Source organism: Orbicella franksi, chromosome 2 (assembly GCF_964199315.1).
Source record: "Orbicella franksi chromosome 2, jaOrbFran1.1, whole genome shotgun sequence".
NCBI classification, from domain to species: Eukaryota; Metazoa; Cnidaria; class Anthozoa; order Scleractinia; family Merulinidae; genus Orbicella; species Orbicella franksi.
The window spans coordinates 24915604-24940123 of NC_138146.1; the positions used below are offsets into that span (position 1 = coordinate 24915604).

Consider the following 24520-nt stretch of genomic DNA (forward strand, 5'->3'; position numbering starts at 1 on the left):
TTTGGTGAAACAAGAAACAAGAACCTTTGCTCAACTTAGTAAATGTGTATGGAAAGGAAACTGGGCAATATTTTCAAGTGGCTCATTTGGTGCGTGGAATTTGAAGTTAACCCTGATGACAAACAAAAGTTCTGTTAACTGATATTGTTCTGTTGAAATTAAAGTTGAGCCGGGTCACTCTGCAGGCTAGCAGACATCCACCTTCTGTGGAATTTACATCAACTCACCACAGACCAATTGGTTATCAAATGTTGGCGTTCCTTTTCGACCGTTTCCTCGCAAAGTTTAATTATAATTCCGGAAACTGTTGTAGCCTAACTGTTGATTACGTTCAACAATGCAGTTCTTGAGTGCAAAAATAACAGGAACAAGTTCAATCAGCCCACGTACTGTGGAATTTACATCCTGTTGCCTCTAGGATGATCAAGGCTATTAAAGTTGAGTACTACTTACACCCGCTGCATCAATTTTGTGATCATTTTATCATCTTCTCTTTCTTTATGCTGGACCTTGACCTGTGTGAAACGCCGCAAAGGTAAGGCGAAATTTGAATAACTTGACTAGAAAATGTAACAAGTGCGAGCAACACGCTCTTGGCGAACTTGAAATATTCACTTTGCTAGACCCAGGGATTCATTTCTTTGATTATTTTAAACTCAGCCGTTCAGCATATAAAAAGCAAATGGCGTTTGAATCAAGTTTTAAAAGATACCGCCGAGTGTAATGTACTCCTGATAAAACACAGCTGTGAGTCAATTTATTCAGGCAGACCTCGAAACGGTTCCTTGCATTTTAAATTGAATTGAACAGAATGACCATGCCGAATTTCTTAGATCAAGCTGAAAAACTATTTACTACGGACAGAAAGCGTGCGCATCATAGAGGAGGGTCTTAGTGGGTCATACATGTCGCAGGGATGCTATTGCAAAGGTGCCACCAATGGTACAAAGTCAAAACTGACCCAAGAAGACCAAGAACTTCTTTAAAGCGCATTTTTATTGTTCAATTAATAGACATTTGAAGGACACCACTGCATGTTGCCCGAATGTTTAAGTGACGAAATTCATTGTGTAATCCGCCGTGTTTCAGCAGAGCTTCTTCCAAGCGTTCGGTTAGTTAGTGTACTGCGCGTAAAAAGGCAAGGGGAAAAGAGGGTCGCACTCCGCACCGTTTGTTATTTTGCACAATAGAACAATTGACTAGTTTGATCTGATACCAAAACCAGATTATTGTGTTGAATTCGAAACTATCACTGGTTTGCACTTGCAAAGAGGCTAAAACTATATCTGTCTATATGAATTTTCTCTCGGTTCTATTTTGCATTCTCTATTTTCGTCACGTCTGAATCATTAGGTAGACAAAGTCATGTTAAACAATAGTAATGATATTGTTTTTTTGTGTCACTGCGCTCGTCTAACCATTGCCTGTTGCCCTGTTTTTTTTCTTAATTATCATTGATAACTTTCTGACGGCTTTCCTTTCAACTGACCAATGATAATGCAAGAAATGAGGATGGCGGAGTTGGGAACTGCAGGAGAGCGTGCACGGAACTTGACAACTTTGTCTCTATAGCGTTTCATAAAGTTATTGAATATTAATGAAAATTCTTTACAAGTGGCAACGATTCGGCACTTGAATGAAATTACGTGTAAGAGCACACGCAACCTCTTAACGTCGTCATAAATCAGTCCAGGCAGATCTAGCACTCATTACCCTTCAAAAAATATACAGACAAGTTTATCTTGTTGAATACAGGATGTAGTCACACAAAACACGTCCACATCTTCATTCTGATTGTCACATCATGAAACTCGAATGTTATTATATGTATTTCACTAACCATTAATTACTCGAGTCGTGTCGACTAGGACTGAAAGCTGGTAAGTTTTATCGAGTTGATGTTGCAGGAGTTTTGTCAAACGCCCATTATATTGTTGTTGATGGAGCCCTCTGATAGGTTTTAATTCGTATTTGAAATACTATTTTGCTAACCTGGGTGCCCTACAGAGTTGAAAGTGAGTTTATCGAGCAGCGTAGTTGGTAGGTAAATGGAAACTTCAGGGAATGGGCCAGCGATAAACAAGGAGCAGTTAAACAAAAGATATCTGGGAAGCTGATCGCCATTACATGCTCTTGTTTCAGGGATGAAATGTTCATCACAGCTAAAGGAACATTTTTAATTTCACCCTATACAATCCGAATTATATGTCATTCTGCTAATTACAATATTGCAAATACTAATGGCTAATAGTCAGTGAATTTGTATTTTATCGGGGAAGAGTTTATCAAGGACGTAAATCTAATAAGTGTTCAGTCTATATCGGTTTTAAAAACCAGTTCCAGTTGTTAAGGCAGAGTTCAGTTCCAAATGCGGCGTTTGGCACGCAACATCCACGTTCTGCATAATACGGAGGTATCCTTCAGAGGATGGTCACGGAATTTACCAAACGATATAACTCGTGCACGTGCAGAGCAGGCAGTGTCATTGTACCGCTCATTAAAACTTTTGTAGTAAGTTTTGGTGCGGTTCCTTCGAAGAAGATGTTTCATTTGTCAGTCAGAAATTTGCATTTGTTAGTGGTTTATAGGGAGACGCGAAGACAATGGAGGAATCAGAAAGTGGAATAAATTTACAAGAATTGCCAAATGATGATCAAGATGAAGCCAAAAATAAAGAAGCCAAAGAGAAAGAAAGAGAAAAACAAGGTACGTTGATGCCGAGTTTGGGCAAATCAGTTCCTGATGAAGATTTTTAAAATATTGACTTGTCCAGCGCCACGATATGCAAACAAGAGAAATAGTTACTTATGATTAGTTTGTTGTCAACGACTTCCCAAAAATTAGTTATTAAGAATGAAACATTTATCCTATTGAAAAGGTGAACTATCTTTTGCTGGTTTGCACTGTCATGCCTTAAAAAAAAACAAAAAAACATTTTAACCATCCAATAAACTAGGTCAAGAATGTGGTATATGATAGATCATTGATATACAGCTGTATAAACAACCTCGCCAAGGTTGAAGTCTGTGCGGGCTTTCATTCGCGCGTTATTCGGAAAAGTGTTTCACGCAAATTTATAGAACTTTGTATGGAGACGCCATGTTGGTGCCCCTCCGGAGAGGCACCAAAAAGGCGGTCGGAAAGTAATAGAAACATGTGACATTGAGTTTAGTTATTGAAAAAAAAAAGATCACTCTAGAGCTCCGAAACATTGAAATTAATACTTATTAAATTAATAATTGTTCAGGCTTTGTTGTGGACAAATCTTTTCTTTTGTTATTGCGAACATCTAATATCACCTTATCTGTGCTAGGAGCGTGTTCCCAGCCGGAGTAGCAAGCGGTTCCGTATGATCGAAGACATTTACGCAATTTGGCCGCAGAAAAATCAGTAGGTTATCACCATTCCCGCCTCCTTCGATTCATTTTTTTGCTCTCGGTCCCAGTTTTCTTGGGGCGAGAATGCCGAATGCCCATGACGCAGGCTAAAGAGGAAAATGCAATTCTCTTGAGTGCCTTATTTACACAGAAAAATAGTTGAAAAAGGTAATTGTCCAAATGTATGTAGATAGTCGGGTGTGTCGATCTTTGGAGGCAAATAGAGATATTCTAATGTATTGCCTGGCATTAATATCGTGTAACATGGGAAGATAACGGTTTCTGCTGAAGATCATTTTGCTATCAGCTTAATCTCAGTCACACTAAAACTAGTTGAGGCATGTCGTGTAGATGTTTTATTTTAATACAATCGAAAATGATCACTTTGCGTTTTACTGATGCACGCTTGCTTTTAGAGAATGTGTAATTTTTAGACTGAGGCTGAACGTTATTCTAAGGTTTTGGTCATTTAGTTCTGAAATGTTCTTAATTAAAATAAACATCCTTTTCTGTCTATTTTAAAAGCAATAGTGATCTTTAAAACTGTTTATTCTCTCATAGAATTCGAGAATTCTCTGATGGATGCGATTGAGACAGGAGATGTAGAAGAAATAACGAAGAGACTTAATCCACAAACTCTATCAAAATGCAAGACCAATACATTGAATATGGCAATGAAGGTAGATAATATATAGAGCCTCTTAAGAAGACTTTCATGCGAAAAGTTCCGGGATGCCGTACGGAAAATTTGAATTAACCCTCTGAGGGAGACCAACCTTGCTCAAGCTTTATTTGATCTTTAAAAAGATACCATCATTTAAAAACGGACAGACAGTACAACCCTAAAAGAAACCTGTCAGTTAAATTAAAGTTGGTGATGTTTCGTCTTGGACACTCTAAGTGAGATCAAAATTAGTGATTTACACCCCCGCTGAGCGAGACAACGAGCATCCCCCAACCATATCGCATGGTAGTACCCCCAAGATATAGAGCCACTTTGGCAAATAAAGTATTTATCATCAACCAGCAGATATGCACGGAAGACTTTATTTTAGATATTTTACTATGAATTAGAAAACATTTCGTGCTTCGTTAAAAATAACTGGTGGTAGGAAAGAGAAACTGTGAACAGACATAAGATGTGACTTCCGTCCAAAAAAGCACTCGTAATTTCAACAAATTACTGACTTGAACAGCGTGGTAAATGAAGGCTCAAAACTGTCTCGTCCGTGTAGTAGTTGTCATTTAGGAGCCGAACACATGAACTATATATAGGTTACGCCGTTTGTGTTCGAGGTGAATGATAATCCTTCGGCATTTATTTGTCAGGCAAGCTTTGTGCTGCGTCGGAGAGCAGACAAAAAAGGACCAGACGAAGAAGAGTTGACAAAATTGGCCAACTCTGTAGACGAGTTCTCTTGCGCGCTGTTAAATACGTTAAAATCAGATATAGAATTCCGCCACGCTTTTGCTGATTCACTGGATCACGTCATGGATGCTGCTATAGAAATGGAACAGAAAAAGGTAAGAAACCAAAACTTTTAAACTTGGCCGGCTTAAGAATGTTTCACTGCGTAGGTTGGTTTGCACCACCCTCGCTCATAACACAAAAAACTGTTCTAAAGCATGTCCTTGTGGTTCACCGTGGAGATTCTGCATCCACAACCTGACCCGAACGTAGCCCATTTGCAACGTTGAGAAAACAAAATGAATTTTTCCCGAGAAATTCGAGGGAAGAGGGGGATCGCGCTTGGAGCTGACGGAGCCAAGAGTCTGTATATATGGCAGGCTTTACGGGCATTTTGGTTAGTTGAACGGTTAACGCAAAGAAACAAAGACAAATAACAACAACAACTTCAACACCAAGAACTGAGAACCACATCACTAAAACTTAACTACTTCTGCACTGAATTTCTTTGACTTTAAGAGTACTTCAATTACGCGCATTTGTTGACGAATTGTCTCTTTCCATTGTAGACTTTGGCACATCCAGTGCTTCACCGCTTGATGAACAACAAATGGTTTGGTGAATCCCGCACACTGAAAAGATCGTCCTGGCTGAGTATTCAATATTGGAAATGGTGTTTTCTTAACATCTGGTGTCTGATCGACGTGCTGCTCTTTCCAGTTCTCTTTGCCCTTTTTTACATTATTCACATCTGCAGAGATAAGGCGAGAAAAAAACGAGGTAACTTATTGCAACGGACTACTTTTCAGCCACGTGTGGCTCTAAAACTCCGAGTTCAGCACTTACTCGATCGTTCGAAATGACCCTTGGAAATAATTAAACTGAGGTATCATTTTTTGGACAATCGAGATCTCTTGGGAAGTCGCGGAAATCTTCTCCATCGAAAGTTCACGGAACCTATCTAGAGTTGAATTTAAAAGATATATTACGTGCTTTCATAGAGCTTATTCATTTCTAGTGTCACAGATCAGGTCTTTCGAAGTTCAAATGAAAATTTCGCCAGTACTACTAACGTTTATTTTTTGAGTTGAATAAGTTAGGAAATGAACCTCACTGCAAGACATATTACATGTAAAATTCTGAGTGGTTTTTGGATGTTGTAACCATGGTAGTAACATTTAAACGTCTTTATCTTTGTATGGAATTTGGGAACCCCATCTACTGTCAGACTTGGAGACAGAGCTATGAATTTTGAATGACGTTTACAAATTGACGAAATCCATCTAAATTTACCAAAGTTACTAAATTTACAAGTATTAATTTGGTGGGGTGGTATTAAAATCTCAATGACATCGCAAGGTTAAGTTCATGGTCAGGTCCTGAAGTACTCTAGTTTCAATACAACCATAAGATGTTCTGCTCTTTCACCATAGACATTGCCATTGTTTTCCTCGTCAATGCAACTTCTGAGGTCGCCGATGAGGCGTTTCGTGTTATGAAAGACTCCATGAAATATATCATCGACAAATATGGCAATGATCGAGCCAAGTACCACATCATCATCCGACATCCAGACGACAACAGCTTTCAATCACATGAAATTTGTTTCAACACCAATCATGTCAATGTAACGGCGCTTAAAGACGCGGTTGAAGATCTTCAAAGGGGAAACGTGGTTGTTCCAGCTCTTCACAAGGATCTACAGAAGGCTAGTGAAGCTTTCGAGAGCAAGACACTTAAGAAAGACGCAGAAAAGGTAAGATTATCATCATCAGCATTGTCGTCGTCGTCATAAGCATTGACGACGGCTACGAGGAGGACAACGCCAGTCAAAAATGGAATTATATTTTATTATCGAATGTCGCAGATGACTAGATTAGATCAGTTCGCCTATCAGTCTAAAACCTCGATCAGTCTATTAATGTTATTCGATTCCAAAAGAAGATATGAAAAATCATCGTGGTTTACGTTCTCCAAAATATACAGAACGTGGTCAATCCGCGTTTTTGTTTTGCAGAGGGCGGCTAAAAAGTGTACCAAGATTCAAAACGCGCGTGCATAGCTATTGTTCTGCTCATGCACCTTTCGTTTGGTGTTGTCTCGTTGACGTCGTCGTCGTTGCTTGCTTAAGCATCCTTATCATCAACTTCAACATCGCCATGACTTAGTCTTTCACCTTCATCCCAATCACCATCACTATCTGCCCTCTTTCCTGTTTTAGTTTTCCTCGTTGAGAAAGAGGACATCTACCCTCCTCTTAAAATTTGTTCTGTTTTACCATTCTCCACCACAAATAATGTGAACCAGAGAATAGCAAATAAGTTCAGGCAACCCTCTCGGTTTGTATTGTATCACAACTATTATGTTTTTCTTAAAAATGTTCAATTTTCAGTCACTGACATGCCAACTCATTTTAAATACAGGTCCTGATTATCTTGACGGATCATAGAACTTGCTTGTGGGATGAAAAAGATCAGGTAATGGATCAACTGACTAAGGTAAAGGCCAAGCAAGTAAAAGTTATAACCGTCGCTTTTGGACCTCATGCCAATCTTCGGCAACTAAAGAATATTGACGATGGAGCCGATGTCCTTCATTTTGGACAAAATGAAAGTTTCAAGTTTGTTGGAAAGGGCCTTTTGCACAGTAAGTTTCCAAAAAATACACGAAGATCTTTTCAAAAACCATGCGCACTCGTATACACTTAGAGTTATTAATCTAAGCCCAGACCGAACACCCATATATTACTTTGAATTTTACTTTCGGTAGTCTTTTTGAAATCACGAATACCTTTTTAAAGTATAAACTAGGTACGACTGCTGACAGAGGTATAAATGACTGAATTGACATAGGCCTGCGATCGAAAGCCAATCGTCCTTTTAACCTCTACATAAAAAGTTCGTGCATAAAATGGAATCTTGATCTCTCCCCGTCTACCCTTTGCTACCCCGACTTATGATGTTAAAGTCCTTCAGTTTTTAAACTGGAATACTGAAGAAAATTAAAGAGAAAAACACCCCTAAATAAATTTGGAAACTTAAAAAGCAGACTTGAGCCTTGGCCTGCTTGATTGTTAATTTTGGATTATTTAGCAACCTTTACAAAATAATCCAGGGTTAAGTTTTCGAAATATGCGAAACCTGACCTGAGATTGCAACAAAAGACTTGTCTAAGAGTCTAGGAGGCTTAATATCGTCCTATGTAAAGTTGCTGCCTTGCAAACAGAGTTGTTCGTTTCGTGTCTTGGTATGTAACTTGAAGGTTTTCTTTTTCGTTAAGAACATGCGCTACGTATTGCTCTAAATATTTTTTATTTTTGTTTGACAGGGGTAGATGGCAAGGACATTTACGGTAAATGAAGTTTGTTGTACATTAATTCTACGTTATGAATTGAGGTGTAGCACACTAATTCGTCAACTGAATACAATTATAAATATAATTAATTATTTAAATTTTCGAACGTCAGTAGGGACAGCCATTGTCCTAACAGAAAAAGGAAAAGTGAAAGTGAGCATTCCCTGTGACCTTACATATTGCTATCTTGCTTTAATTAAAGTACCTGATTATTTTAAACATTTTTTTAAAGTAATATATTTCTGTGTTTTTATGTTTTAGATAATTATCGTGATTATTTTACGACTCCATACTTTGTCTTTATCCGCGACGCACTGAGCTACCTGGTTTTGCTTGGACTCCACTTTACCATCTGCCTGGAGACTTCAAGCATTTCTTTCACTTGGATAGAGTGGGCCATTCTAGTGTTCTTCACGGGTCGTGTATTATTCGAATGCGAACAATTCACAAATAACAAAGATAAGGAGACAATAAAGAACAGAACACGACATTGCAGACGTATGAGATGTAACCGGGATTGTACATACCTTGAAGAAGACTTAGAGACGGAAGGGCAAGAAACTAAACCACAAGATTTTACTATGAGATTCTCCAAGTACATTACGTAAGTAGCAACTTGTCTCAAGGGGCTAGCAACCAATTTTTCTTGTACTTTTGATGGACGGACCAGCACTGCGTCCAGGAAGACAATTCTGCAATACCCGCCGTAAGTCACTGAGTTCCAACCTGGATTAAAGTATAAGGAGGATATAAACTCCCATTTCACTTCTCATTGCAAAGTTGTTTGTTTATCTTCATTTCCTTGCCCCCAGGTGGGGGATTTAGCCAGAGACAAGTTGCCTCCATCTATTGTTTGTTTAATAATTGTATTGATCTTTTTAAGTTTGAAATGACTTATGTCTACACATGTAACTTAGACAGCTCTGTAATCGCTTTAATGCCAAGTTACGTTATCACACAAGTGAGAAAACCCACCGGGAAGAGAAATATCAGTTGTTCGTGCAAGGATTCTATAACTTATTCTTATTTATTACACGTCTAAGTTAATTCAGAAGGCCAATACCTTTAAGCCACCGGTCACATTGCCCTATTACTAGTCCAGTATTGGAATCAGAATTGGGCGTTTGAAGTAAATGGCGTCTTTTCAGTCCGTGATCAAGGCTGACGGATCACGGTCCGTGATCGTGTTCATAGAATTCTGATTCAGAAGTGCTCAGCTCAAAACATACTTGCCCTGGGACATTGCCGTTCAGAAAAAGTGCTTTTTCCCTGTTGTTTGTTTGTTGGTTGGTTAATTTTTACCTATTGCGTATTTTTCGTATTGTTTGCAGTGATCGGTGGAACATCTTGGACCTCATCACGCTCATCATTTACTTCGCTACTTTTGTTCTAAGAATGGTCACGTTGGCTGTTTCAAAATCGGTGACCAACAACCGATCCCTTGTCATAGCTGGCTATTTTTACGGCCTCAACACCATGTTCCTAACGCTCAGGGCATTTGGTCACGTGATGGAGACAACAAAGCAAATTGGCCCCATCCAGATCGCGTTGTTCCACATCTTGAGTGACCTCGTTACCATATTTTGGCAGTTTATAGCAGTTATTTTGGCCTTTTCTATTGCAATAACTAAAGTTTACGTGGCTGAGAAGTCTTTCATATCCGAAGACAATGGAGAAGAACTGTGAGTAGGTCGCTTCCTGGTTAAGTCAGTAGCAGATCGTTTATCTGTAGAGTTTACTCGATTTGTATGCGAAATATGCTGCTAGAGCTTGCCCTACCGCACTTTTTTCTGCCATGAAAATGTAGATTTCGGTGTCGATGGCTTCAAAATTGAAAGCCTTACTAAAGTTTCATTATTATTATACTCCTTCCATTTCCTTTGATCAAAGTTCCCTTGGTTGACGTTGAAACGTGAGAGGTGAGGTGCAGAAGCCGTCGGAAATAGTTTACATAAGCTATATACCTTAACATTTGCTTGCCATGCATGAGTTCGTCCATATGACTGAATATTTCCCTCTACTGTATAGTTTGTATTCATGTTCACCAATTTACTTGCCGTCCTATTTTGTCTGTTACAGGATTAATTAATTGTTTGCGGTAATGTATTGGGCAAAGTTTGCAAAACTAAAAACAAAAGCGGGGAGTTGTTTTAAAATAACTCAAAAGCAGATCTCAGTTCGTATGATGTGTGGACTGTGCGCCCCTTGCCAAAAAGTACTTTATAAAACACAAGTGAGTCGCGGTTCTTTGTATGTTTATGTTTCAGTGTTTGCAGCAGGTCTGGAGTAGCGTGGTAAGTCTAGAGAGTTCGTAAGCGATAGCTTTATCAATTCTTCCAATGATTCTGGTTAGAAGCGTAGATAATCTTCTAATCATTTTCATTTTCTGGATGCTCTAAAACCGTCGTCGCACTGTTTACTAGTCTATACGATATATTTGAGTCTTCGTCCTGACATGAATAGAAGATAGAAGCCACATGTATTCCTTGGATATACCTGTATCTTTTACTTCTCAACAACCTGTGATGTAAATGAAGAGCGATTTGCTCCGGCACATTTAGGGTTCATGTGATTTACGAAGTGCTTAGACTTCGCCAGTAACTTAAGGTCCTCTTTTCTATCCACAGCTGGTGGAAGATGGTGCGACATCTGTGTTGGTCTTTGATGGGAGAGGTGGATGTAGACTTCTTAGAGTCAGCTGATAATCCTTCAGTAATACTTGTCAATTTTCTGTATGGAGCGTTCCTCGTAATGGGAGTCATTCTTCTTATCAACATGATGATTGCACTTTTGTCCAACACATACCAGAAAGTACAGGTGGGATAGTGATCTGCCTGTCCTCCATCAGAAAATTATTATTTTTTTAAAAAATTTTATTTCTTGTGCAAAAAAAAGTGAAGTTGTTTCCTACTCCACTCTTTAATGTCTTCATTAATGATAGTCCTTACATGGAAACTACTAGGCCAATTTCGATATACAGTCGAACCTCCCGAAAGCGACTACCCAAAATGTCAAGCCTAGCAGGTCGCTTACGGAAGGTGGTCGCTTAAGTGAGCTTAGACCATACTGAGTCAAAATTTGGCCTCATTAGCGTATGGTAACGGCAGAGACTTACCCCATGTTTTAAATGTTTCTTCATGTGAAAAGTCAATTTCGTGAGAAAATCCGGTACCAGTTGTTGTTCTGTACAAATGGCACTGCAAACCCGGGAACGTCATCATGTTACAACACCCTGTTATCCAATTTACGCTCCATTATTTGTCAAGTGGTCGCTTAAGGGAGGTTAAAAACAATAGAACATTTCAAACTTTTAGGTGTAAATGTGGTCGCGGTCGCCTACGAGAGGTGGTCGCTTACAAGAGGTTCCAACCATAGTGATCTGACTGGGAAACTTTTGGTATTTTGGAAAACTGGTCTCTGAGGAGAGGTGGTCGCAACCGGAGGTTCGACTGTATTAGAATTCTAATACGCCCCAACCTTAAAGTGACTTCTCTTTTTGTTAGTCCCCGAAGCCTCAGTACCATGTTAGAATCTAGACCGGCCAATCTTCCTACTTACTGTCATTCCAGAATTTTGTGTTACAGATCGTTCCCTAATAGTTTGAAGATTAGAGCGTCGCATTCTACTTTTTGGGCAATTGGAAAAAGAATACCCACAGAGCCAAGCTGAACAGAATGACTAGTCCAAAACGCCTATTTTAAGAGCGCCTTGATATATTCTTTCTAAGAGCATCTGATTGCTGTTAATGCAGTATCATATAATATTGGTTTTTGGTGATTTTTTGTCATTCTTCATTAAAGAATCAGGCTCTGACTGATATTACTCTTTGTGCAGTCTTAATATTCATTCTGCCATTTCTATTAGGACAACTCGCTGATGGAATGGTCCTTCAAGAAAGCCATAACAATACAGACATACAGTTCCTGTCATCCAATACCAGTTCCCATTAACCTTGTGTCCTTCATGTTTAAATGCTGTGGGTGGCAAAAGTGTTTCAATAGGTGCAGAAATGGAAAACAACGGACGCAGACGGCTCGGGTAAGTTTGCTTCTACTAATAGGTGGAGTATAGGTGTTGTCGTTTGTCTAAAGCCACCTTATGTAATTTTTAATTTATCTAAAGATAGAATTATGAAGTTAAAATCTCCTGCTCACAATTTCAGAAGAACAGCTTAGAGGTTGTTGTGAAGCGTCTGGAGTCCATTTACTTTGCTGAATACGGATATTTGTTTCCCCTAACAGGTAGGAAGGGTAATATTTAAGTGCTACAGGATTACATCGAGTGTCCTAAAACAGTAACAAAATGATCACGAAACAATCAAACTGATGGGTCAACGCCAGAAATGACAGTTACAAATTTAAGTTACGATGCTTTTCTGTCAAATTAAGGTATCTCATTCTAATAATAGGTCCAAATATTGAAAGACTGAACCAAAAATCGTTTGTCAATTAAGAGAAACATAACAAGATTTCAGGGTGGGGGGAGGTACACATCAATTCATCGTAACTGACAACAAATGTCACATTACGAAACTTAGGAAAAAATTATTTAACTTTCCGTTCTTTCGATCGTCCTTCGTGTAGGCAACTGTTCTGAATCCTGGGGTTAAGTTATGTCGTCTGCCGTTTCTGATTCAAAAGTACAATACCAACCTTTATAAACGTCACAGATAAAAGTTCCTATCGAGACACAACGGTTTGAACTACAATGCGAAGCGTAATAAATAACCTTCAGACATAAAGTACTGATAAATAGCTCTCACTGATTCAGAGCACTTTTAAATTGAGTGTCGTAAAACCAAAATCAAAGAAATCACTTTGCCCAGTTAGATCCAATTACAAGGACACAACAAATCCATTGAAGGAGACAAAATTGGAAGCATATACATGTAGCTGGAGGAATTTGGATGACAAAGTGATGCGAGTTTTGTACGTCAATCACTGTGCACAGTAATGCAAAACCAATTAAAATCCGAATTAACTTCAACATTCAAGGGAATAACCGCTCTAAAAATACAGTCTTTCACTAGGCATCAAGAACCCAAAGAGCCCAAAATAATAACACGATGTAAGAAATGCAAAAAAAAAAAAGAATACGTTTTCATGAGTTCTCAATTACTCTCTCAAGGATAGGCTGTCGTTTAATTATTTATCTATTAGTGATTGTATTCTTCTTTGCACAAACTTTCTCTCTTTAGACGAACGGAAACTGGATCGTGTTCTTCTTGAAACCGAGCGGAATCGGCAAATGGCCAACCAGATTGCACAAAGAACCTTTACAGCATCTCACAGTTCAGACAAAAATGTCCTTCCCACTGGTCCTCAGGTAGTATTACGCTACGTTACAACTCTTTCTTTTGGAAGCTGTTGTACTAAATATTTGTTAACCAACCCTCTCTCTCTCTGGTTTAGCCATTGTTGGGAATATCTGAGGAGGAATTGTTGTCGCCTACAACAACACAGCCAAGCGCAGCACAAAAACGCAAAGAGCAGCGTAGCGCAAAACAACACTTCATAACACTTAACAACACAAAAAAGCAAAGCAGAATATAGCAAGCACAGCACACCACAGTATACCACACAACACCACACCACACCACACCACAGTCACTCCACTCCACGACGCGCTACGCCATGCACGTCGCACCACGCTACGTCACCGCATAGCATAGCAGAGCGCAACCCAACACAATTAAACACAGTTGCATCTCTTAAAGAAATATTCCATTCAACCGCGTTCAGTATTTGTAGCAACCAGAATTTCAGACTTCTCTTGCAACCTCATGCGTGTATCGTTATGCCAATCAACAATCTTCGTTTGACGGTCAGCTGACATTACATGATGCATACGTGGTTCATCATTTTCATTCGGTAATATACCGAATCTTATACGTAATGTGCAGACTGCAGCTTGTTCCACCAAAAGAGAAAAATGTTCTAGTTTTTCTGTAGCCCCCTTTACCCTCATAGCATCTCTCTTTGACCAGATGTACAAATGGGTATACTATACATGAAAATGTTGCATAAACCTGGGAAATATGTTGAAGGTAGGGAGGATTGACCCCTCCGATGAAATACAATCCCATCCACAGATAGAAGCGATATTATTATTTGCTTTAACCAAGAGAATAGTAGTGAAAGTGACCTCCACGAGGTGGATCACTGTGACTTTAAATTATGATCAACATTGCGCTGATTTTTATTTTGTTTGCGTTGTACCGAGAGACTTCCATGAAAGAGGACCACCTGTGCTTGCCGGACGTTAGCATTAAAGAAGAGAGAGGGACTTCGTTTTCGAAGGTTTTCATTGGTGCTCCAGTTTAAACCTATGATTCTTGAAGCTATAATAGCACTTACATGTGACGTTTCCTCAAGAGCTGTAAACCAGAGATAAATATTAACTTAAGAGTATCTCGGCGGTCAAGAAAACTTAGTTTTTTTAACGCCCTTCTCGACATCTTGGCAATGCAAAATTATCCTGTTGATATGAACTTTTGTCTTTTGGCTGGATACAGGCTTGGGACAGTAGAGGAATAAGCGTAGAGGAATGTCTTTTAACATGCGAGGGAGCCAAGCTGTGTGATCTCTGCACACCTGAACACCAGTGGAAATATCATGGCGCCAGATACATCATCCCATTTTCCCCTGAGTTTCCTCATTTTGAGGTAATCATGGACTATTTAACTTAAAGTTTTCACATTTTCTGCCGAGAAATGGTAAAACGTTCTTGTTATCTACTGATCTACATTGTGAAACCTGTGAAAACAAAAATTAAACATTGCACGGATGCATGTTATTTAGAGTAATGGATGAAAAAGTATTAAAAAACCACACTGAAAATGTATAGTTACTCGAATTACGAAATCGGCTGGGATAAAACCAAAATAGTGACTGAAGTTGTTTTTTGATTATTCGACAAAGGAAGCTGGTGAAGAGGCATGAAATACAGTTTATATCCAGCGCGATCACTGTACAACACCTAACATAAGACACTCAGTCTGAGGTGGAAATAATCAGCTGGTGGGTAGAGTGCACAACCAGCTCTTGCTTTCTTATAATTACGATGAGGACTGCACACCAACGAAGTGTCTTCATTTTTTCACATCCATTGTAGGTGCTCATTCAAGAAACAGGGGACAGAAGGTTTCTGGGCATTGGCGCGGTCTGGAAGGGCTATGGAGTCAGTCATTCCATGCCAGGATGGTTAAACGGAACTGTCGGATATCATGTTGACGATGGAAAAATATTCTATGCTGAAAACCCAAAGAACGGAAAAGAAGTCGAAGGTAATATGTCACTGGCTTTCCTTGCTACCTATCTAACTAGCGCGTCGACTCCAGGGACTCGAAACCTCTACTGACACTTTCATGTTGTGTGACAGGACAAGATCATAGAACAAACGCTTTAGGCTATTTTGCTCAACGTTAAGTCTATAACTGTTTTATTGCACACAGTTAATCTACTTCAATCGAGGCCACCTTAGAGTTTGAAACAAAAGACCTACGCTAGAACAGTGCGATTGTTAGCGGCTGGAGCCAAACAGTTTTGATAGGGTCTAATAACGTTTGAATTTTGTTGACTTGAACAGCGCAACAAACATAAATATAAATAATTTCGAGCTCAATGCAGACAGACAACTCTGCAGGTACAGCGATTGACAAAAAAAATAATATCAATACACGTAATGTTTTAGACAAATGATCTTCTGGCGAGCAGCAAAATGTCCAGCAACGAAACAGTTTCAAATCCAACGACAAAGCAACACTAAATATAGCAAGAAAAGATAAAAACCTGCGAAAACTAATCGCAGGCAAATCAAGTGTAAGAAACAATTGAGCTGCCCAACATGATTGGTCCCATCACGAACTAACTCGGATTATTTTCTTCCAAACTCGTGCTGTGATTGGTTTACTCTGTTAGCTACTCCTCTTTGAAGTAGTCACGTTGACTGTAATAATATCCTTCAAACAATTTATAAAAAGGTCCATGCGTGGTCAAATAACTCATAGGCGCTGATAAATGATCTTTTTTCTGTTCCAACTGTTTTTGTTTTTTTTTGAGGGGGGGAGGGAGTGAGGATGGAGGGTTATAATATTGGAGTTATAATTATTCCATGGTATAGCACGAGAGTGTTGCATAACTATTTTATACATGCCATAGAAAATACAGTGGCAACACAATGAATGCTACACACACGGGTAGCATGATGGGAAGCTTGGATGGAATACTCGACAATTATTCCATGAGCGTGCGTTGGATATGAGATGGTAAATAGCCAGCGAGACCCGTAGGGCAACAAGCGCGAATGGCATAATTGTTTTATTAAATTCTGGACGCTTGTCTACTTGAAAATTATAGCTGGATTTTGAGTTTACAGGACGACCAGAAGTTGATGTGGCAAAACCTATCAACTGGGAAATCACATGACATGCGCGCCGTTTGTAAACTTAGTTGAATAAAAAATTTGAAAGCGAAGCAAGCGAGTCTGCTGAACGAAAATTACTGTCATTCAGAATTCAAGGAACGTCTACCATATGAAGGAGAAACAACCTCGGTCAGAAAGTTTGAAAAGCGCTCAAGTTTAAGTCATCGAGAAGAGTAACATTGCAGTTGTAAAAATACTGCGGAAAACTTTGATCGCCATGACACAGATGTTGTGCCAAAATTATTCTCGACGAGAGCTCTTTCTGGGTTCCCTCGTTGTGACTGCATTGGCATTTCCAGTTTAAGAGTCAGGGACAGAAACTATCTGAGCGTCGGATTCATCTTCAGAATCTCCCAGGCCACCATGATGGTTTTTCGTGGCTGGTGAACAACCGGGCGGATTTTGGTTCAGCTCAAAATACTCAACTCCTTGAGGGGTTTTTCTGGTCCTCGTCGGCAAAAAAAACTAGGTCGTCCTCTGTAGCTGTGCGGGATTTTTGCTCTCGGCCGGTTCGAGCTCGGCGATGTCGAACAGTTTCTTCATCTGCTCATTGGAAATCGGTTTCTTATAAACTGCGCCGGCAATGTTTCTTGTCTTCCTGAGGTCTTTTACGATTGTCCTAGTAATTTATTTGCCTCAGTAAAAGCGGGGTCAGGAATAGTGCAAAACGGTTTGTTGTGCGGCGGCGAGCGAGGGAAACGATCAGTCGCGGCTCTTATTTGGTGCCACCAGGACTGAAAGCCATTCTGTAACATTAAGGTAAACATTGTTGTTGTTATGTAATCTCTATGAATGGATAAAATCTGAAACTACTTTTTTTATCCATTTTTTTTGTCGACGAAACTTAGCTTCCCGCGAAAAAGTTTATGCCGAGCGACATTTACCGCATTCATTTCCATATAAGGTCAAAGGCAGGTATAATGGCTGGTAACCGAGGTCCAGTGAGCCAATCAGAAAGCTAGAATTGCACTATCCGATGTTGAACAGCTCTTCCGTATTCTGATTAGCTTTATTTTCTATGGCATGGTATAAATAATGATATCCAAAAGAAGTAAAAATGGATAGTATTTATTTACTTGTTTGCTTCGCTTTTGCTCGGATCGCGTTTCAATATAGATGCCATGGCTTATCGTGGCGACCTGATCGGCTGTTCTATCAAGTTCGAGACGATCACGAACGGTAAAGTGCCTGTGGCGTTCACACTGAATGGAAGACGAATCACGGAAGATGAGATATGGATAGACTACACTCCGGGCGGGAAACCAATGTACCCTTACATAGGCATGGGTCACCAAGGAATAAGAGTGTTGGCCAAGGTTTGTACGATTAATTCAGTTTAGTATGTACAGTTTATTTGATTAATTGTTGGACACTAACGTAACAGCACTATGAGCCAGGTCTATCTTGCTTCGTAATTGGGGCACTTGTTACAGGAATATCTCTTCTACCATCTCATATCCAACGCGCGCTCTTAGAATTATTGTTTAATATACACAACACAACAACAGAACATCTCGTAAAACACTAACGGAGAAACAGTGTAACTTTTTTATCTATAACAATTTTAAATTTTGAGTAAATACGTTGAGTTCCGTTAACTTTGTCAATCTTTAAATCAGAGTCTGTCTATTTAGATGCGTCCCAGTAGAGAGATCACGGATAAACAGCAGATTTTCCGCCCAATCACAAGGGAAAAAGGCTCACGTAGCAGCGATCTTCAACTTGAGCAACTGGTTATCGCGATGGCTTTAAATGATATAAAGGAGATGAAGAAAGCTGTCGACGCTGACTGCAACACATTTAAGGAGGAAGTGCATGAAATATGGATTCATCTGCAAAACGCTAAAGCAGAATCAGAAGCACTAGAACGTGAACTAGGTTCTTCTTTCAAGCGACTAAAAAAAATGTTTTTTGAGGAGAGACCGAAGAAACCGCGAAATGTCCTGCCACTCGATAAGGTAAGACCAATGGCATGTCACAAAACTGCGCCAGAGCTTCACAGCGAAGTTATAGCGATGTGGGAGTACCAAGCCGTCGAAGAAGAAGAAAAAGAAAGAAAAAGAGAAGTACCCATCATTGTCGATCTTTTGAGGATGATTAGACGAGAACTGGAGGATCTTGGTAAGAAGACAAAGGAAACCACAGCTGAGATGTTAAAGGAAGTAACACATCTTAAGAATCAAGCACATCTTCAACATCTTTCTCTGAAGTCAAAGAACGAGGGCCTTGATAAAAAATTCCTTGAGCTAGAAGAGCTGATTCAGGGATGCTGCACAATTAAGAAGATGCCACTTTCGATACTTGAGGGTTCTAAGGACTGACTGACTGATCGGACACAATCTGTATTAGATCCAGTGATTTATTCTCTTGGGGGTGGATTGTGCGAAGTCGATATTTCTATAGTTAGCGGCTTGGAAATGTCAATTCTCGCGTTTCCATCCATCAGGGGGGTATTTCTAAATCAAAATGTGGCAAAACGCTGATTCGTTAGATACTTATTTTGTTTTTATGTTAACCTTTAGATAGTTGACAGGAGCTTTTAATAGATAAGACGGTTGTTAAAATGTTTGCAACAAAGGGCGAGATGTCCCCCTTGAGACGGGCAACTTCTACAACCAAATTGTCCGTGTCCACACCCTTACTTGTTTTGTAGGTCGAGATTTGCCTGTGAGGACCCATCGTCACTTATAGTTCTTCTAAGAGGGCTATCTAACCTCTTCATTTCGCTAAAGCCACTTTCAACAGCGCAGTTGGACGCAGGATATGTCGGCAAAGTTATCAGAGTAGCAAATATTATTGGTTAAAACTGGGGGCTCGTACCCTTGACAACAGACTAGGGCTTTTCAATCTCTCTGACGTTCCATTTGCGCTTTCATCTTGTCCCTGCATGGCGACCTACAGTCTCTTCTATAACAGTTGCAGATATCGCCACTGACTCTTAGTATGAATCTCTCAAAGTTACCATGCGTCGACGGTAGTGTAAAACGTAGGGTTTGAACTTGATTTCTTCATTGAAAAGCGTTTTTGATATTCGCAAAGATTTTTTTCCACATTCTCTGATGTAAAATCAAGAAACGAAATTTGAATAACACTATCAAACCAGCCAATTCAATCACACACGCTGTTTGAAAAGCTTCACTTTCCCTTGGAATGCCAGAGGTTCGTTCGCGCTTGCGTAAGTGGGTATATGGTCGTTACGAGCCTGCTAAGTTGATGTGTAAATTGATTTGTAATGAGTGTATTACACCACAGTGTACATATATATAACGCGCACGAGTGTGTCGGTTCGTTATCTCCCTTCGTTTTTTCCCTTGACGATTTTTTAAGGCTCGTTTTCACTAGCGACGGAGTTGGTGTCGGAGTCGTAGTCGGAGTCGTAAGTGCGCTTACGACCTAGTAAAAATCGAAAATCGGAGTCTTAAGCGGAGCCATAATCTCGACGGAATCGGAGTCGGAAGAATCAGAACGTTTCCATTTCTTCCGATTCCGTTTACGACTCCGTCGCTTATGTTCCAGTGAAAACTAGATTGTCGGAGTCGGAAGCAGAAGTGGAAGAACCAACCAATCACAAAGCTCGAAATCGAGCATTATGATTGGTTTATTCTTCCGCTTCTGCTTCCGACTCCGACAATCTAGTTTTCACTCGATCTTATCGCTCTAAGCTTCCGATTACGACCTCGACTCAGACTCCGTCGCTAGTGAAAACCAGCCTCAAAAGAAAGGTATAACATCTGTGAGCGGACCACTGACAGGAGAAGTAGTAATTTAGTGTAAAATGCTTAAAAGGAATCTTGGCTGAAAAGCAGATTCAGTTCCAAAGTATATCGAAAGGTAACCTTTAACTGGTCCTAAAATTAACTGTTTTAAGGTGATATCTCTGTAAGTGGTTCGAATACGAAGTGTTTTGTTTCCAGTTTAAATCACCTGAGCGACGCCATGTTTACTTTATGATAATTTTTTTTTTTTGTTATTTTTAAATTTTATTGTAGATTTTTAATACTTGTATAGTTTTAGGTTATTTATGGTTGTAATGCGCTTTTGATCACCTGGTATGTTAAAAAGCGCACTATAAATCAATAAATTATTATTATTATTATTATTATTATTAATTTATGACGTCATTGCGCTGGCTGTCAGAGATCTTAATATGGAGTCTAAGAAGATTTCTCGTTGGAACTGTACATATGGATTATGAGTTATAAACGATTACAAGAGCTTTTAAGTTCCTAGATTCATGCAATGCTGTATTTTTAAAACTTCCAACTACTTAATGACATCATAAGTTCCCGTCAAGCTTTGCAAAAATAAACATGGCGGCGCGAGGGGAATTTGAAATCGTTAAATAGCAGAAGCAAAAGTCGTGAAACACCCAGCATTAAAAACAGGCTAAGAATTCAAATCGCTGAAACAGTTTAACATAAGCACAAACTTGTGATTTGGAACAAAACTACTTCTTAGCTCTAAGATCCCCTTTAACGTTTCCCTAGCATGGAAAAGTTATAGTGAGTAGCATGGCTAATCAGATTACAGTATTTGTCAGTGGAAACGAAATACATGTCAGTAGAAGCACCATAGTCTCATGATGTTCCTTGTTAAATGTAAATCCACAGCACTACACAATTTTAACGCTTGCTTTAATTAATCTCGGACGACGGCAAAATTATCCTTTCCTGGTTCTTCGAGAATTCCAAAGTTGATTTTGTAACAAAACTTTTTGATGGGGAACTCTCGGTCCATATACCCTCGACAGGAACACTGTTCAACAAATACCGCGAGGTCAAGTTTTCTTTTATTCAAGAGGCGCAGCCCAGTTGATTATCACTCAGAGTAAACGAAGGCGAGTAGTATCATTGTTTTCGTGGACACTCGTCGCAACATTGCCTTCTAAGTTCTTTATTTAAACGAGTACTTCATAACAACCCTAGCGGACAATATGGCGGATCCCAAATAGTCACTTTTGAGCTCCCGTGGCCAGATGAGAGCACGTGGTTTCACGTAATATGAAAACAATGCAAAGGACAACAATCCAAAAAAAACAAACTACAGTTTTAGTTATTTTTATGCCAAAGTAAAGAATAATTTCCCTTTCGAGGCAACGGGGGTGCTCGACTGAGTTCTATTTCATTACCAATAAGATTATGAACTCGAGATTTCTGAGGTGATAGTTGATGAGGCCGAAGGCCGAATCAACCATCGCATTCGCGCGGGCTGAATCGTCAATTTGGAACTTCCAGTTGTGTACCGCGATAAATGCCCTCCTTTTGGTTTTCTCAGGAATTTGATTATCCATCTGTTTCAAAGTCCCTTCAAAACCTTGGAGAAAACGATTTCTGACGACCTCCAGCCACTGCATACTAATGGCTGATATATGGTGTACGATCACTTGAATAATCAGATGGCGGCATTTGCATTAGTGTTCAAGTGGAGTTCTACTAAAAGAGGATAAACAACGATCAGAGGACCAAGCAGGTTCGCGGATTCCCAGCTGACTACGATGGCGTGACTACAGTAGCTGTATTTATATTTGTGACTTTTGGTGATAGCACGCTCGCGAACAAGAGTCAACTCGGCAACGCACTGACTTCTCATGTAATTATAGCCTGTTATAACCTGAGTTTCGTCATAATTAGATGTGTTACGATACCTCAACTACAGCAGAGATTTAAGAAAATAAAAATGTTAACTTCGAAACGCAAAATTCTTTGAAAATTAAACTAGCCGTTTCCTAGAACTAGGACTGAAACTGTTCGTCCTCATATATCGTTTGTTTGTTTTGCCCCAAATGTTCAGTAAAATATTCCCATTCATTCAACCGTTAACCTGAAATTCGTTATTTTACTTCATTTTATGCGATCATTGGAGAAATACGAACGTCTGCAAAGTTTGCAATGACGACGATGGTGAGGATTGGCTAGGATGCGAGAACTGTCGCCACTGTGATGATAGTTTCACTGTGATGATATTTTCACTGTGATGATATTTTCACTGTGATGATATTTTCACTGTGATGATATTTTCACTGTGATGATATTTTCACTGTGATGATATTTTCACGGAAGCTGCCTGGACGTCGACTTTGCCGAAAATCTCGCAAACTAAATTGTTTGCCCGTGATCTCGGGCTTGAATCTCAATTGTATAAAGCCTGTTTAATGTTTATTGCCGTACACTGTATCTTGGCTAATGCGATTATGTTAACAAACATAATTTTCTTTATTTGTCTTTCTGAACGGTGTTTTATGATGTACGCATCTTTTTAAATTGTAAAGAAACCAAAACCTTCTGAATTTTTCATTAGTAATCATACGTTTGCACACTTGAATAGAGTGTTAAGAATCGATTAGATGTAAGTAAATCAAGTACACTTATGAGTTGAATGGTATGTGCACAGTGTATACATCAAATCATAATGATCGAAAATCCTGGGAGGAGTCAATGTCAGCAATTTGGCCCAATGTGACTCATTTTAGATTGTGGAAAGTTACACTTATTAAGACTCGTTGGACACGTCTGTATATTTGTTCTAGGTTGGTCACGTATGGGATCCGTCGTGTAAACGGGAAAGCCTTTTGGCTATTATCAATTTATTGATCTATTTATTTTGTATCAAAATAAAGCTTTTACTTCCCTTAAAGGCAGTGTCGAGAATATGGGTTATCAACCCGTTACTTTACACGACGTATTAAGTGACGTACCGCTGCTCAAGAATCATGTGTGCTCCACCCTCAATCTACGCTCGCGATAATAGCTGCGGCAAAACACATTTGAAAACATGGATGTTCGAGAGCTGTTCAAAAATCTGAAGAAGGAAGCCGAGTGTCCACTGTGTTTAGAAACAGTCAACGATCCCAAAACTCTCCCATGCTTACACTCGTTCTGTCTGCTGTGTCTTGACAAACACACACTCTATGCAAGAAGACAGCTACAGACAACTATCAAATGTCCGGTTTGCTTGACTTGCTTCCAAATTCCTGAAGGAGACACGTTTGGTAGCCTACCTACATCTTTCCATCTCAATCGATTGGTGGACGTTTTAGCTCTGGGAGATGATAATCTACAATCCCAGACTTGCAGCAGTTGTGAAGAGATCAACACCGCGACCTGTTACTGTTTTGATTGCAGCGACTTCTTTTGCGATGTCTGTGCCAAGTGTCACAGTAAAATGAAAATCTCTCGCCATCACCGCAGTGTTTTGATTCAGAATTTGAAAACTCAAGATGTCGAAGAGTTGATGCACAGGCCTGTCATGTGTGGTGAGAAATATCACGAGAAAGAGACACTTGAATATTATTGTAAAGAATGCAAAGTTTGTATTTGTCACAAGTGCGTCGTTTTAAATCACAATCGACACAGCATGGTGGATATTCGGGAAGCCGCCGAAGCGCAGAAGATGCAAATTACAGAGGTCGTTGAACAAGCGAAAACAAAAATCGCTCACTTCGAGTTGCAGGTAGCACGAGAGACAGAACTGTTTATCAAGAGCAGAGAAGACACCCAAGCTGCTCGGGACAAAGTACGAACGACTATTGACGAACTTGTTCGAATTTTCAAGGAACATGAGATGGCAATGGTGGCCAAGTTAGATGTGGTTGACGAAGAGCGACAACGATGTCATACAATACAACAAGAACGAGTTCAGTTGTTAGCGACGCAGTTAAAGAGTTCTGTAGAGTACTGCGAGGCTGTTTTGCAAAGAAATGTATGCTTCGAAATTCTCCAAACACAGCAGACTTTAATTCAACGATGTGAAATTCTCTTAAACAAAGAAGTGTACGTGAAGAAACCAATGGATGCTAACTACGTGACAAATGAAAAGGATATCGAGGACTTGCGACAAGCAGTTCCGGGTCAAGTTGTTGTCAGTTGGACAGATTCTTCGCAATCTGTGGCGGAAGGAAACGGCTTAGAAGAAGCAGAAGTTGGAAGAGAAGCTAACTTTACAATCACAACAAAAGATT

General features: G+C 39.6%; 2 protein-coding genes across 2 annotated transcripts in view; both read left to right on the forward strand.

Annotated features, from left to right (window-relative positions):
* Positions 1 to 186: 186 nt before the first annotated feature.
* LOC145478856 (uncharacterized) lies at positions 187 to 20493 on the forward strand. The gene is made up of 19 exons (XM_081457037.1): positions 187 to 1880; positions 2579 to 2706; positions 3939 to 4057; positions 4707 to 4901; positions 5355 to 5565; positions 6219 to 6541; positions 7209 to 7431; positions 8113 to 8136; positions 8401 to 8743; positions 9471 to 9821; positions 10407 to 10433; positions 10767 to 10956; positions 12004 to 12177; positions 12302 to 12380; positions 13337 to 13464; positions 14654 to 14803; positions 15253 to 15424; positions 17680 to 17879; positions 18198 to 20493. The coding sequence occupies exons 2-19, from the start codon at positions 2604 to 2606 to the stop codon at positions 18882 to 18884; spliced, it is 3699 nt and encodes a 1232-aa protein (XP_081313163.1). The 5' UTR covers positions 187 to 1880; positions 2579 to 2603; the 3' UTR covers positions 18885 to 20493.
* A 2801-nt stretch (positions 20494 to 23294) lies between these two features.
* Positions 23295 to 24520, forward strand: part of LOC145478871 (E3 ubiquitin-protein ligase TRIM45-like) — a 3245-nt gene continuing 2019 nt past the window's right edge. The window contains exon 1 of the mRNA XM_081457059.1: positions 23295 to 24520. This exon is cut by the window's right edge and continues 2019 nt beyond it. Coding sequence (XP_081313185.1) covers positions 23335 to 24520 — 1186 coding nt within the window. The 5' untranslated portion in view covers positions 23295 to 23334.

Bases quoted from the DNA above. Each gene is read 5' to 3' on its own strand.
- LOC145478856 (XM_081457037.1), top strand. From the start codon at position 2,604: ATGGAGGAATCAGAAAGTGGAATAAATTTACAAGAATTGCCAAATGAT. The intron at 10,434-10,766 runs GTAAGTCTAGAG...TTCTATCCACAG, and splicing joins AGCAGGTCTGGAGTAGCGTG to CTGGTGGAAGATGGTGCGAC. The intron at 12,178-12,301 runs GTAAGTTTGCTT...TCACAATTTCAG, and splicing joins AACGGACGCAGACGGCTCGG to AAGAACAGCTTAGAGGTTGT.